Source organism: Syzygium oleosum, unplaced genomic scaffold, assembly GCF_021117445.2.
Source record: "Syzygium oleosum isolate NSW1041296 unplaced genomic scaffold, Sole_v2.1 Sole_v2.37, whole genome shotgun sequence".
NCBI lineage: Eukaryota > Viridiplantae > Streptophyta > Magnoliopsida > Myrtales > Myrtaceae > Syzygium > Syzygium oleosum.
This window is the reverse complement of record NW_026607521.1, coordinates 1493940-1510243: the sequence shown is the minus strand read 5'-3', so window position 1 is coordinate 1510243 and position 16304 is coordinate 1493940. Positions and strand designations below refer to the sequence as shown.

At 40.4% G+C, this 16304-nt stretch overlaps 2 protein-coding genes across 3 annotated transcripts; one reads left to right on the top strand and one right to left on the bottom strand.

Moving 5' to 3' along the window:
• Positions 1-1590: 1590 nt before the first annotated feature.
• Positions 1591-6543, top strand: LOC130135735 (uncharacterized). The gene is made up of 5 exons (XM_056305367.1): positions 1591-1845; positions 3026-3127; positions 4696-4837; positions 4915-4958; positions 5979-6543. Exons 1-5 carry the CDS (start codon positions 1759-1761, stop codon positions 6300-6302), a joined length of 699 nt encoding a protein of 232 aa, XP_056161342.1. The 5' UTR covers positions 1591-1758; the 3' UTR covers positions 6303-6543.
• A 927-nt stretch (positions 6544-7470) lies between these two features.
• On the bottom strand, positions 7471-15776 carry LOC115689729 (mitogen-activated protein kinase homolog MMK1). 2 transcript variants are annotated; one of them, XM_030615873.2, is made up of 6 exons: positions 15444-15773; positions 15106-15235; positions 13012-13149; positions 11747-12079; positions 11264-11444; positions 7471-7871 (listed from the first exon to the last, which is right to left on the bottom strand). In XM_030615873.2, exons 1-6 carry the CDS (start codon positions 15680-15682, stop codon positions 7699-7701), a joined length of 1194 nt encoding a protein of 397 aa, XP_030471733.2. In that variant the 5' UTR covers positions 15683-15773; the 3' UTR covers positions 7471-7698. The 2 variants fall into 2 exon arrangements, with proteins under 2 accessions (XP_030471733.2, XP_056161340.1); XM_056305365.1 differs by lacking the exon at positions 7471-7871 and adding an exon at positions 8557-9382 and having other exon boundaries at positions 15444-15776.
• Positions 15777-16304: the final 528 nt, after the last annotated feature.

Below are 16304 nucleotides of genomic sequence, written 5' to 3'. Positions count from 1 at the left end.
AGCGTAAATTAAGGATCCGAGCTTGCATCGACCCCTCACATGCCGCTTTTCAGGGAATTTTTTTTTTCTTTTTTTGTTTTTTTGTTTCCTTCTGCACCGGTGTCGGCTGTCCGATCTCGCTCGACATCATGAAGTCGCCGGAGAGAAGATGCAGTGCAAGGGCCATCACGACTTCACGAGACATTTGCTGAGCCATCAGAGTTGTTGAAAGAAAGGAGGAGGAATTCAAAATGGTCTTCCCTTTCTTGGTCGATATTACAAACAAAAGAAGTTCCACTCTTTGACTCGGGAGACAGAGAAAATGTCTGTGTTTTTTGACTTTGAGACTGCACGTTCGTGGGGAGTAGTAGGGCTTGGATCGAATAACGTTTTCCGCTTTTGCGGCATGACATGAGATTTTCAGATACCCAAACCATTCAGTATGTTTGTGAGTTAAGTGTTCGATTCGATCCTTTTCAAAAGACAGACATTTTGAGCAAAAGGACAGATCTGAAGCTGTTATGGAGGCTCGCCAACGACTTCATGACATCTAGCGAGTCAAGCGTCGGAAGAGGCTCGGCATCGATGCTGGAGGAAAAAACAAGAAAGAAGAATGAACAGAGAAAAGAAGGAAGAGAAAGAGAAGAAAATGCGTTGGTGAAAATGTAACGACTTGGTTTGACCAGAACGGAGGGTGGTCGTCGGGGCCAGGGAGCCTGGACAAGGAACGATTCCTAACAAACTTTTGGGATAGAGAATGAGGCACAAATGAACCGAACCATGCACCGAACATAAGAAGCGATTCTAAGAGGTGCTTTTTGTCATAACGGGTAATACTTACCTTTGGAACTCCAAAGTTAAGAGCGTTAAGGTGAAAACGCACTCCCAGAATAAGTGACCTCCTGGGAAAGTGGTCAATTATATGCTAAAAGACAACCGTGAGCATCGATATGAGATAGGCTAAAGCAAACACTACCTACCTAAATTTAATCAACAGATGCCACAAAAAATGGCCATGATCATTGCATGCGAGAAGCACATATGAGCTCAATTCCATATTTGAGAAAATGACCTCACTTCATGTCCATGCTTGAAATTTTCTCTAATTGCCATGTAAAATGTCGTGGCGCCCAAGTGATCGGGAGCCACAAAAGAAACCTTGATTACCATGACTTACGATGAGAGAACCGTCTCTCAAGAATCCATAATCTAATCATCGGTAGTGATCAGAAGTATATTTATTGATAAGCATACCAAAACTGCCTGTCACGTATGAATTTTTTTATGCGAAACAAAGGGAACCTAATAGTTAAGGGTGACCACCGGGTCCAGTTCCATTCGGTAACCGAATTGAATCTATATTGTACCAACCGGTTCAAGGCCGATCCCAAAGAGAACCGATTCAATTCCTGGTTCCAAGGCCCGGAACTGCCTGCTTGATCCGAAAACCTGACCGGTTTCCGATTTTAGGTCGGGAACCGATCCACCGGGAAACCGATCGGACGCTTGGGCATCCACAACACACTTTCTTCCTGGGCTCAAAGCCTTTTTCTAAGAGAGGCCCCTTAAAGCCTTTTGTATCTCGCGGGTTGCGATTGCTCTTCAGGTCTCTCTCTCGATCCAGCAGCGTCCAAATCAAAATCGACTCGGTCCTTGGAATACCCGTTCTAATGAAGACCTAGAAAATCCTGTCCCCTTCACATCCACACAAGCTTCGTGTTTGCCTGGAAATCGAGCTCTCTCCGAACCAGACCCTGCCTCGATTTCGTCCGTCCGGAGATGGGGAAGAACCAGGCGTACAAGGCCATGCAGAGAGCCAGGGTGGGCTCGAGCTCCGCTGCTCCTGAACTGATTGAGGATGGCATGGTTCGTACCCTTCCATACTATTCATTGCTCCCCTCTTCTTCAATTCGAAATCCCTTTTCTCGTGCTGGTCTACTTCGTCTTAATTTGTATAAAAGTTCGTCCTTTGCTTGACTTGGTTGGTTCTGCTGGATTGGGGGGTGGCGTTTTGTTGTGCATGCCCAGGGAAGTTTGTTGAATGATTGGCTTGCGGTCTTTTCCTTCAACTTGTGGGGTGGTCGATGTGGTTGCTATCTTGAAATGGCGACTTAATTAATCGGGGGAAGTTTCTTGGTCGTTTACTTTAGCAGCTGAGGATTTCCGAGTTCTCGTTTTTGGGTTTCTTGATGGGTGAACTGGGTTAGTGTCACCCTGGGACTCTTCAAATGTAATTGTTTGTTTGAAAATCTGCAGTCATTGGTGCCTCTTTGCACTTAATCTTTTCAAAATTGATCTCGAGCATACACCCCCTTCCCAGAAGTGTTACATCTGGCGTATTTCATTTATAGACTGATTCAGTTTAATATTTTCATATGATGGGCATTGTTTTTTAGTGGGTATGATCAGTATGCGATAGCATAGGTTAAAATTTCATTCTTAGCATTACTTATAAAACTAGGGGGACTTCTGAAATTGTTGTTTCCATGGTTCTTTTTTGTCCAGAAGTGCGGCATCATATTTATTAGAGGAATAGAATGACAGTGAAATTAGTTATGCGTGAGTAATTCAGGAATTGGGTAAACAGAGCATATCTCCCTGTCTTCAGAGTCCTGAGGAGCAGAACTATCTGGTGAATGCAAGAGATATTCACCTCCTTGGGCATCATATATGCACTAGAACTAAATATCGGTCATTTATGTTTTTGTATTGCCAAATACAGATTGTCTTGGCCTGTGTGGTAATCTTCTCTTAAGCCTTGGTCATTCTTATTAGAATCCTGAGGATGGTGTTGTAACCATGGTCAAGGGTTAAATTAATTTTCTTGTACCAAGCAACATCTATTGTGCCTTTGATGCATCCACTTGTCTTATTTGGTACTTTATGCTCTGGAAAATATAGCGGAGGTTTATAATCATAAGCCGAAGATTTCTCATCGGTTGAACAATTATGACTGCAAGATTTGGCTTCTTTGTCAGTGCTTTTTGTTTTCTTTTTTCTTGGAAGACTATGCTTCCTGGACAGTCATTGATGAGGACAGTCGCAGGTGGATGGTTCTTTTCATTCACCAGAGTGGCATGCTGCTCGTTTGGCAAGCCTTAATACCTCTCATACAATCACCTGGGAAGAATTCAAACAGAAGCAGAAGGTAATTTGTTGAAACTAATTATTCCTCCGGAACTAAAATCCTTATTCTCGTTTGTCAATATTGGCTTATTCTTGCTATTTTATCACAGTGAATTATCTCTTTTTTCCTTTTTGCATGCATGAATAGAATGGCAAGTTTTTTTGGTGATGGATACCTGTATTGGAGATACTCTCAAGAATATAACCAATAGCTGGTGAATGATCGTTTAATCTTGTCCAAGAACTTATAAAAAGGCTAAATATATAGACAGAACTCTTTCTGGTATTACCAAGATATCTTGCTCCTTTTCATATCTTTTCCCATATTCTTGTATTTTCCCTGTAATATGGAGGCATCACGTACTGCCTATTTTCTTGACGGCGTTTTGAACAAGTCTGTTTCAGTTTCGTTAGTCCATAGTCTGATTATTTAGAGAATATTTATATTGGTTAAATGATAGTCATGTAATCGAAAATTATCAACACCTCCTCTTTGCCTAGTAGAAATTTATTCAGCTATCTACAGTCTTTTGTTAATTGAAATTTTCTAGGTAGGATTCTCATGAATGAAGGATTTTACGCATAAAAAGTGACGTAGTCATGACTGTGACTGTTTACTCTATCATATGCAGTTGAAGTTTCTGTTCAAGAAAGTTGTTTCTTTTGCATGGCAATCTTTGCATTACATTAAGCAATACAAGTTATTTGTGTTGGCTTCTTCTTGGTTTCCAAATTTCTTTAACGGTGCTTTTCTTGCACGTTCAACTTTCTTTTGCCGTGTTCCTTGTGCTGGTTCTTTCGTGTCATTTTGCATTTGGATTGTTACTGGTGATTGACTGACCTTGTGGTGTCATGCAAACCGACTGTCTGGTGGGTCAAATTTTAGTGTGTTTTGCACCAGTTCCCTCTAGCTTGGTGTAAGCAATTCCAGCATCAGCTGAATAAACTTTGTGCCATTTCATTGAGTTCAAATATGAATCAGGCTGATGGCTTGAATTTTAGCTTCAAAGTAGTTGCTTGGGAGAAATTTAAATGCCAATATGATGAAAATGGACTGAAAGTTTGATTTCCTTTGGGATCAAACTAGTTGTTTATAAAGCAATCACATGGTCGCATTATTGTATCTTTGATTTTGGCTGCATCGAACATCTGGTATTAGGCCTTATATTCCATACCAGTTCCATGCACACAAATTTCTTATCTACTATTAGCTCTGAATTATGCCGTGGGCATCTAAAGGCCCTCACCTTTTTAAGTGCACGGTCTCCTTAGTACACCATATGCGTAAGTTGTTATGTGGAGTAACTCTCATAGTCACTAAGATAGGGTAACAAACTGTTAAGACTAATTGTTTAAACTAATAAAGAGTGTTATCCTAATGGGACCTTGTTCTTGAGTTTTAAATTTGGAGCAGACATGCATTGTGTTATTTTGATCCGGGCAAACTGTGTGCTTAAACCTGTACTTGGACTCTTAATTCATACATTGGTGTACTTGATCAAATCTTGGGTCTAAATCTCTTTGTTTGGGTGAGCTCTGCAAAATTCAAATGCTCGAATTAAATTTGTCACTAATTATATATTTTACTAGGAAGAAGAGATCAAGAAAGGGGAAATGGAAAAGGACAAAGATAAGATGATGAGAGAGTACAGAGCGCAGCTAGACGCTGAAAGGGCACACAAGCTTGCGCATGGAAGAAACCACTCTAGTAGTAAATCTAAGCGGAAAAAGGGTATGTAACAACCATTGGGGCCTTGCAAGTTCTATGCACTTTTTAGTTCCTATATCAAATCGGAAATGTCTTTGCAGATCGCAAGGAGAAAGATGAAAGGAAACGCAGTGGCAAGAGAAAGGTGCCTACGTTTTTCTTAATGTAGTTAATACTTGTTCTGTTTCTTGTGCACGTGAATGGTCTTTCCACTCTCTGAGTGGAATTGGTCCTTTCTCGTAAAGTTCACCTCATTTTTTGTAGTCCACCATGTAAAAGATCAATAAAAGCTCATAAAATGCTCTGCTTTTAGGCTCTTTCTTTTTTGTGGAAGACGTATTTTTTTACGATGCACTTATGCATGAGTCTAGATTGTATCCATGATTGGATGCTATAGTGTTTAAGACTTTATGTTTGTCTAGAAAAATCCTGGGAAGTGCCTTGGTTTTTTTAAATGGGATGTCTAGATGTGCTTACTATTGCTGTCAATAGCTTTTTTAGTATTGCTGTCAATAGCTATGCTAACTATTGCTTAGGTCTTGGATGGGAATTTGTTCTTTCTAATATAAGATGGAGACCTAACGCTTGAGAAGTGAGTTATTTTGTTTCTCTCTCTCTCTCTCTCTCTCTCTCTCTCTCTCTCTCGAGCGCGCACACACAAGCATGCACACACAAAAAGAATTGCTCATTCTTCTTTCTTATTCTCCTTCTCAAGCGGTTTTTCCACTATTGGAACAGAGGCCATTTCTTTTACTTGGCTGAGTTCCGACGTCTGTGGACCCAGCTTGGCTCCCATTTCTGATTCATGTTAAAGTGCGTTGCTAACATATAAGGAGTGATGAAACATCAGAAAGTACAATGTAAAGGATTCACCTAGTGACGACTGAATTTGTTCAACGGTATGTTTGGACCCTTCAAAATCAAAAGCCAGCCCTTTCCCCTTTCTAGAGAAAGCAAGGATTCTTCTTCTTACCTCGGATGATGGAGGAAGAACGACTGGTTCTTTCTTCTTCCCACATTTCCAGGTTTCGTTTGCTTTCGGGAGTGAGTTTCCTTTGTCAAACTGAAGTTGAGAACTAGGTCACCTTCAGGGGAAGATGTATATCTAGTTCCGCGTACCTAATTTTTTCCAAGATCCTGAATTCTATTGTTGATTCTTTTGCAGAGGTCAAGGAAGAGATCTTCAGATTCTAGCTCCTCGGGCTCTTCTGATTATTCAAGTGATGAAGAAGAAGAGAGGGAATCCAAAAGATCGAGGTCCAGGTCTAAAAGAAATAAAAAGGAGAAGAAGCACCGGTCTAGCTCCACAAGCTCATCTTCTGATTATTCAAGTGATGAAGAAGAAGAGAAGGAATCTAAAAGATCAAGGTCCAGGTCAAAACGAAATAGAAAGGAGAAGAAGCACCGGTCAAGAAAACGGAGTGGCAGTGACGATGAAGAAACCGGTCCTGTACCACTCTCCAGATTCTTCGATAATGTGAAGAGTTAGCAGTTTTACTGCGTGGCCTGCATGCTTTGTACTTGTAAAGATTATCCTCCTAAAACAGGAGAGGAGTTGATGACTCGATTGTTTTCACTTTTATATTTGTTAATCCTGATTTTATCAGCCATCGATATCCCATTTGCGCCTCAAGTTCTACTTCGAGCCTTTCTTTAATGTGATGTAAGAATGGTTGTAGCTTTTATATTTGAATTAGAATAACATGGCTGCAGAGCTTTGCAGAGCTAAATGAACAATGCTTGTATGAATTGTGAACAGCTTTTTAATGCGTGTGGATTTGTACATGTGAGAGCTAGTGTATAAGTTTAGTCTCTCTGTTGAATTGCTTGCACAGAACTGCATTTTCAGTGACTTCTAACAAAACGAAGAACCTGATGGATCGTACCGATTGTTGGCTGCAACAAGATAGTCCAACCTTGCGCTGCGGACTCTCTTTTGATAGTCTCGACACAGCAAAGAACCCTTTTCCAAGTTTTGTTGACGTATCTGTATTATTGTTCTGCTCCTCTCCTCCCTTCTAGTTAAAGAAAGGCGGCGATGCGTGCCTTATGCACCGGTCATCTTAAAACGAGATTTTATCAGGCTCAGTTGCATCAGATATTCCAAAGGACTTTATCAGGAATGTCCTCCATAGTCCATATACCCTATTTGGTTTGTACCAAAAGATAACAAAGGAACGCATGGCATGCACTATCCACAGAACCATAATACAGCAGAATTGTGTTTCGAAACCACATGTCAAAAGTAGAAGAGCAACCTTAACAGTTGCTGTTACAATCGTTCCACGCCACATTAACTGTCCTGTCAACACCACAGAATGGAATTCGAATCATCAACCGTGTCCCCGATGAAGGAAATGTCGGAGAGTGGAGCTTCTAAGAATATTCAGACCTCATTCTACCCTTTGAATGCAAAATGAAAGACGGTGATGGCTAAAAAATATTCAAGAGATGATTAGTGTCAGTAATATCAAACATCATCATACGCCTTGTGCTGATATCCCCTATTACTCTGATGATTATTCCACGTATAATAGGATTTTATAACCCAATCATATCCTGGCGGTGCCATCAATACAGAGAGAGAGAGAGAGAGAGAGAGAGAGAGAGAGAGAGAGAGAGAGAGAGAGAGAGAGAGAGAGAGAGGTATGCAAGGATACTCAGCAGATGTTGGCTCAATTAACAGGTGGAGCAATGAAGAAAAACAGTTAATACAGGCAGTCTTTGAAAGTTCTTATGGTTGTCGAAGTCATGAAAAGAATTCAATAGTAGAGCCATCCAACAATAAGATAGAAAATATGTACACGAAGAAATAAATCATCGCCACGTAAAACACGGGCATCACACTCGAGAAAAGCCACCACATACTAACAGCATGACTTCCATTACTGTAGATACTCGGGATTAAAAGCGAGCGCTTCCCTATAAATTAACTCCCTCATCTGTTCCTCCGTGAGTGCATGCTGCTCAAAGTCGAAGTTGAATGGATTCGTGCACGTCGGCTCATCACTGATGTCATGCAGCGAGTTTAGGTAGGGATGAGCCAATGCTTCTTCAACTGTACCAAAGAAACTAAGTGTTAAGAGATTCATAAATCTCATTGAAACAGGAATGTCTACGGTCACGAGACAAGCACAACAACTAAGCAAATTTATGGTAAGACATAGGAAGGAAATTTACGAGATCCCTTTGTCCTATCACCTGAAGCAATCTATAATCTACAATGGCCCTGTTTAAAAAAGCAGCCAAAAATCACATTACCTTGGCTAATGACGAAAGCATTCATGCCATAATCAGTGAATGAGCCAAACATATATGCAGGACTATTACCTAATCGGGCCTAATTACATTCATGAGATACCTGTTTCGGCTTCGTGAAACTCACTCATGCATAATTTTCTAAGCTCTCAGAAAGGCTGTGAATCATGACTCACACTTAAAGGCATATATAAATGCTCATCGCATCTCCCACGTGTTAGGACAAACCAAGTGGCTTTTTAATTTGAGCATACAACCAGGCCAATCACCAAATACCAAGCACTTTATTTGCAGACATACTTGGGGAAACTCGTACCAATAATTACTGTATGAACAAAAGTCCAAACATCAGGTAACTTCTCTTTTTTTCTTTTTCGGTGGTTCAAGCATCGGTCTTCTGATCAGAAAAGAACCTCCAACACAGCTCGATGGTGGTATTAACCAAGTTCAAAAGCTTGCCTCATAGCAGAACAATGTACAGCAGATGGTCCACAAAATTGGCTTCTCCTTTACTGAGGAAACATACATCAACCATGACAAAACCTTGCAAGAAACTCTTTTTATACCCCACTGACTAAAGTAGAGCTTAACTTTCGAACTCCAATCTCCATCCAAGGTAGGAAAGGGAAAAAAGGAAAACGAAAAAATGGATCACCAACGTAGTTTCAGCATGAGCTGCCTTCAGCTCAGTCTCTAAATCAATACAGAATCTTCCGGACTCAACAAATTTCCCAGTATAGGACGACAGACCTTATAAATTTATGATTAGAGGATCTAAGTCATCATCATATTCCTTCTATCTTTTTTGATAAATAGAGCTTGCTGTCGGAACGAGTACAATCCAAGCTCACAGGAAGTGTACCGAAGGACTCAGAAAAAGAAAACAAACTTTGTGGGATTCAGACATTAAGCTTAAAAAAAGCTAGACCAAGAAAACTTAAATGAAAGTTCAGTCCTTAACAGGTCTATGAAATGTAGCTCAATCAGTGATTGTCATTCCTTTTACCGCACACATGTTCCACATGATGTATTAATTGCAGAACTTTTCAAAACAATCTCTTCCAGCCAGTCAATGAGTTCTTGCCACTCACTGCCAGTCCAAAACAGACACAGACCAGCTCTAGAGGCATTATGAGATTCATTATCTGTTCACTAGAGATTTCCGCCATGTATGTCTGCAAATGGTGGCTAGCATTTTATGCTTTTGATGAGACTAAGATGGGTGAAGGTGGCACATTCGTGGAGACAGACTCCTGGCTCCTGCAGTTCTGACGTCACGGTCTTAAGATGGATCAAGCTTGTACCAATAATCTAGAGAAGCATAGGAAGTTAAAGCAATTAAAATTCAAATTTCTACTTTGAATTTTTTGTGGCAGCACAAATTGTGCTTTATTTTGGAAAGATCAAGTGAATACTATGCTTCCGCGCTCCTATTTCAAAATGAAAGCGGATGACTAAAGTTGTGTATTGAATGCAGTATTTCTCTACCTCTTCTAGCGGATTATGCACATATTATGTGCGACATGACATTCACTCAGGTATATGAATTAACTTATGCATTCTGTAGTGTTTTATTCGGTAGAGACTATCACCAAATGACTAGTTTAAGTTTCATTATAAGGCCCCATTTGCCATCTGTATACTAGTCATCCAAATCATGTGTCATTACATTGGCTCCTAGCAGCCGGATATGTATCTGTCATGTCAAACAAGTTAGGGTATAAATACCAATTCTTTGCAGAGACTAGATTAAGGGGAAGTACATGAAAATTTATATAGCATGAAATTCACTACAGTGATGTCTACAATTATGTTATTTTGGCACGTCCAACTTCAATTGAGATTGTAGATTACTTACTAAGTTGATAGACTGCTTACACTGCTGTGAGACTGACGCATTCACGGTATTTCGAACTTTGAGTGCAATCCATATCAACAAGATTGGTATCAGACTGTACAATAGAAGCTTGATGTTCTATAGTCACTTTTTTTTTTTGGGGAAAAACTTTGGTGTTGCTCTACCTTTTTTTTTTTTTTCTTTAATCATTGTCAAGTTCTACGAAAATTGATCTTCAAATGTAAGAGGACAAAAGTGTTAACATTTTTTGTGGGGTTAATTTTGAACTAAGAATTATGGCTCTTTGCAATTCACGTCCCTGATCCTGGTCCTAGGTTCCATGTCTGACATATAGCCCTTAACATTCTGCACTTTTGGCAGAATAGAAAATATAAACAGTACTGATTGTTTATCAGGTTTCATGTGTTCAAAATAGGAGTATGAGCACAGCCACAAGTCACCTCTCCAATCATACCCCGGGACTTGGCAAAGGCCAACTCCATGGATTCTTGTACATGACCCCATTACACTGTAAAAGCTGCAGTTTCCATATTTAGATGACAATTTAAATATGAATGCAGATGTGGTTGTCTCACTTTACGTCTTTTTTGGATGAAAATCTCTCTCAAACATTCAACTAGTTAGAAGATAAATGAAATAAAGTAGCCTGCTTGAACCTCCATTCTGAACCCCGTTTCTCTACTCATCATTTATTGTTCATTGCCTGAGTTCAGGAACTAAATAGGGACAGTCTGGTTCGGCAACTTGGCAAATCACACACCAAGCACAAGGGGCAGAATCATTGACATCCTTCAGAAGTTTACTTCTTCTGAAATGATAGGACCCCTAAGTAATTGTCACTGAGAAAAATAGATAAACATAAGTAAAATAACTTCATAGCACCCTACAAAAGATGAAAAGTTGTAGGTAATAACTTATGACTCATCTTTTAGCCAATGAAGAGTTTCTCAACTATAATCAGATCATCATCACATGCTCACATAACAGGCCACTAATTTTTGCATATATCCTAGCACCCTTAGCATAACCTGATCCAGTGACATAGACAGAAGATTATTACAGCCTAAAAGCATTACCAACTTCACAACCAATAAATACCATTTTAGAATATACACAGAAAAAGAAGCAAGCAGATGCAGGTATGGAAGAACATACACAGTCCAAACAAGGAATTGAGTAAATCCCTAGTGCAAATATCCACATCTTCAATATCAATGACAGTTACATCAGCAAGCGACCCAGTTAGTTTACACGAGACTCATGGTAGATTAGGAAAGCAATTAAAGTCCATGCAGAAATGGCTTACAGGAAAGTATCAGAGAACATATTCGCACCTGTGATCCTCAGCCTGGGATCGAACGTTAGCATCTTCTCAACGAGATCAATTGCAAGCGGGTGGACATGAGGAAACTTTTCAGTGAAGGATTGCCGACGGTACAGAGGAAGCTGTCTGATATACCTCTTAGCATTTTCATTTAAGAACCCCAACTCTGCCTCTGATGGGGTGCCAATCAGCTGCAAGGTCACACGATCATAACTACTAGATGTCACAGCATAACCTCTACAGAGCTCAATCAAATCCATCTCCACTGAAGACACATTAATAGTAAATGGTGCAACAAGAAAGAGTGTAAATTAGAGAATGCCTATCTAGAACCATCTTAGGTGGCAGTATTTTTGGTTTAGATTAGCAAATACAAGAAGAAAAAGAGCTCCTAAGGGCGAAATTTGTGAGGAAAAAAAATGCAAGAAAGTGACATGGAAAGAAAGTCTCCAAAGAGAACTGCTCAACAACTGACCAACTTCTTAAATGTTACCTCCATCAACAAACGTAGCTGTTGAACATGGTCTCTGCCAGGAAACAAGGGTTTCCGATCCATTAGTTCCATAAAAATACAGCCTACAGACCATACGTCTATTGCCGCCGTATAGTCCGAAGAATTTAACAATAGCTCTGGCGCACGGTACCATCTCGTGACAACATATTCTGTCATAAAATCAGTTTCAGAAGTGACACGAGCTAGTCCAAAATCACATATTTTCAAGTCACAATTTGCATTTAGGAGAAGATTGCTGGGCTTCAAGTCTCTATGCAGAACATTTGCAGAATGAATGTATTTTAACCCTCGCAAGATCTGATACAGAAAATACTGCAAAAGACACAAATGGATAGTCATCAACCACAACGCAAGTGATTTGAATATAAATTATATGAGCAGTATACAGCTAAATGATCAGCACCATACAGGCATTCAATTTCTAGTGTTTGTAGCAAAAAGGGAGTGTTTATGACAATAACCTTCATGCATCTCCTCTCCAAGCAAGAAATCAATGCCATATAGACAAAATGGGAAAACCAGTCTCATATCATCATCAAGCTCCCATAAATAAGCAAACCTAGGAGATGGCACCATTCTTTTGCTATTCTTCATCACCGCAACAGTTCCAGATTATTTCTGGCCTAATGGATTCCGTAGAAGATCCTTAAATTTTATCTATAAATAATGATCTACGTGTCCTCATTTGCGACTTAACTATCAAATAATCATTTTGATAAGAACAATAAAGTCTTGGTTCATATGCCTCCAAGAGAAGCCTCCAATTTATAGCCTGTAGATCTAATATCTTTTAATTGATGAAATTATATAATTGCCGTAGAAGGCCGCTTGCAATATTTTATCCCAGGATTGGCTGAATGAAATTCCGGCTGACATTACATATATGGAATGACTAATTCTAGTTCATATGTACTCCCAGCATCATTTAGTGCCCCCATTATTTCCTGTGTCAATGCAAGAAAAAAAATTTAATTGCAATAAACTTTAGAAAATTTGGCAGCTAAAGAATGTATGATATCTTTGCAATCTTGGCTTTTCATTAGAATACAGATTTTCTTTGAAAGTTCCCAATAACCTAATTTTTTTTGGCTAATTCCCAATAGTCTAATTAAGAATCAGCATATAACAAGAAAGCAGCGGATGACAACTCCCACTAGCATAATTAAGAAACAGCTACTGACAAGAAAGCAGTATCCCATCTAGAAGGAAGTGCCAGTATCGTACGATAAATGGCTAAATGAAACCTGACAATGCTCCTCAGACAGTGCTTGGTTGGAACGAATAATTTGATGCAGATCAGTGTCCATTAGCTCATATGCAATATAAACATCATTGAACACCTCTCTCTGTGGCGGTGGAATTATATCCCTGATTGCCACAACCTGCATTAACATAACAGAATCTCACATGAGCATATAAGAATCATAATAACCGAAAAGCAAGTTCTGTTAAAACAGCCATGCAATACCAGTTCTGTATTAATTAAAGGGCTTACTTTGTATCTAGCATGATAGCCAAGCCCTAGATAAATATAGTCTCGATTAAAGACCGCATGCATGTGGAATCCCACCAATCATAGTTCAAAATTTGTTCTTTATACCAACAAGAACCACTTTCATACCATTTCAAATTGCATCCAATCATGATAAATCCACCTATAACATCTCTAAGAATGATGAGTACCAGTACCCTTCTATATCAGTATATTAGAAATTAAACTTTTGAAATTTTTTGCCTCCAACATAAGAATAGTTGTCAATGATACCCAAATAATCATTCTATCATTTATTTCGATTGAAACAGGATCTTACTCCATTTTATGATATTTTTGGTTGCATTTCGTTCGAAACATAAGCAGGAGGAAATGTGAATTATCTAGTAAAAGAAAATGGAGGAGGAAAAAGAGGTCTTTTTTTCTTGCATTTAGGAAGAAGAAAAAGAAAGGAGAGAGAGAGAGAGAGAGAGAGAGAGAGAGAGAGAGAGAGAGAGAGAGAGAGAGAGAGAGAGAGAGAGTGATTGGAGGAAAAATTCTGATCATATGTGTTAAAAAAAACAACATTACCCTTCTAGAAATGATTAAGAACTGTAAAACAAAGTCTAATGAGTAACTTTATCCACTTTCTTTGTGTTTTCCACGCATTTTTAGAGTTAAAAGTTTCCCTCCACATTCATCCCAATTTTCGTCTACTTTCGATCCTGTCCATTTTCTTTCTTCTTTCAAATAAAGGAAAACAACTTCCCCCTCTTTATCTTTTCTTTCCTCCCTTATTCCCTCTTGATAACATTGCCTATATCATAATCTACACAGAGAAAGAGAAATTAAATGACATACACATTTCCCATGCTCACGATAAAAGTTGTAAGTGAATCATCTAAAATGTCAGTCTCATCAATCCTTCCAACTTTCGTGTAGAAGATTAATACAATGTTCAAGTCCAAATTAATAACCAAGTCATTGAAGATGTTTGTCTGGTTCCATAATTTCTTGCCATGTAAATGCATTTATGCTTTTCTTTTACTTCCTTTTCAATTTGCTTATACTTTCTGACAATGAAAAGCTATAATTCGACAAAAAGACACCAAATCAACATTTACTCAGCTCAAACTATACAGATTAAAAAAATTCAACAAAAAGCAATTTCAATTGAAACGACCACAAAACAAAACCATTGGCTTGAGGACTTCTTATTTTTCACCTACAAAAGGTTTATGATGTGGGGGCAATTAGACGTGACAAACAAGACATTTGCCAGCCATACTCGATAGTCGAACGTGTTAAGTTTTGACTACTGAAACAGATAGCAAACATCTTTCCCACAAGATACTTTCAGAGATCTCCCCCCGTTTCCTATCAACAACACTTAAAGGCATATGAACTTAAAAGCTCAAAGAAGAGACGTTCAACTCTGTAAGTAGGCACAGCAACAATAAGAACTTCTATATCAATATGAGTAATGGCAATACACTGACAGGTGTTTCAGTATGTTCTCCGGCTCATTAACAACTGGTGCAGAGAAGAAATGGTACCACAGAACAACATGGTACCCCTTCTAGCGAAGTAGAAGATTCAAGCGTCATTTAGGTACTGTCCCTTGACAGCTCTACTAATTGCTGCACTATTTCTTGATTTGTTGTCAACAACAGGAAATGCTAATTCACCTGTATTGCACATTTGTTATATTTAGAACTGAGACAGAGAGCAATGTAAATGGACACAATATCAATGGCATCACTGGCCCAAAAGCCAACCGTTAAAGCAACGACACTACAAACAACCCAGAAAGCCATTCTCAATCAGGTAACGAACAAAAAATGCACGCGTGCGATTCACTACTGACGTTTTCGTGGTCCATGTGCCGGAGGAGCTTGATCTCGCGGAGAGTCCTCTTCGCGTCAATCTTGTTATCGAAAGCATTAGCGATCTTCTTTATGGCGACGTGCTCGCTCGTATCCGAATTCAAAGCCGAACTGAAACCGAGAGATGGCAAAAGAATCAAAAAAGAGCACAACCGAATCAAAACAAAATAATTACACATCGCCGATGATAAAACTAGCTAGCAGAAGCAGCTACTTCGAGCCGGATGCATCGGCAGCCAGCTCAACGAGCAGTCAATCGAAGAGAGAAGGGGCCAGCCGAAACAAGTCGGGGGGGGACGGGAGGAGAAGCTCCACCTACCAGACGATGCCGTAGGCGCCCTTGCCGATGGGCATGATGGGGGGCCTGTACTTGGCGGTGACCTCGAAGATGTTGCCGAAGATGTTGTACTGGATGAAGCGGCCGCCGTGGCTGAGCGTGGCGGGGATGTTCTCGATCCCCTGCGGCTGCTGCTGCTGCTGCTGCGGGGGAGGTGGCGCCGGCGCCGCCGCCTCCGACATGTCGGTATCCGCCGGCTGAGGGGCGCCGCCGCCGTCCATGGGTGGGTGGTGGTGGGTGGGGGGGGTAGAGAGAGAAAGCCCTAAGATTTGGGGGTTGCGATTCCGTTACAGTGGAGGAGAGAGAGAGAGAGAGATGGGGGATTGATCTGGGGGAATTCGGTTAGTTGGGGTGGAGGAGAGAGAGAGCGAGAGAGCGAGAGAGCGAGTGATGGCTTCTTTTCGGGGTTTTATTCCACGGTCAACCGATCCGACTCAGTGACTCGCGGGCTGACTCGGTCTCGCGGGCTGCGACTGCTGCTGCTGCAAAAGAAAAGCGAAGATTAAAAGAGGCGGGGGGGAGGTGTTTTCGAGTGGTCGTTTTCGTCCTTGGTTGTTTTTTTGGTTTCTTCTTTCATTGCTGCCGTGGTGGTGCCGGTGCCGGTGCCGCTACTGTAGTACTACTTCTGCGTTGTGTGTGATTCCGCCACTTGTTTCTCCCACCTTTTCTTTCCCCTCTCTTTTGATTAAATAAGTCGTGTTCATCCAAAAGATGCTTATTTAAGGATCCGGGGGGGCGGGCGGATCTCTCACGCCGAAGCGGCGTAGTTTTATCTGTTCATCTCGCCGGAATGTTCTCCTAGGGAGCACGGGCCCGTCGCCGCCGCCGCCGCCGTCTCCCACG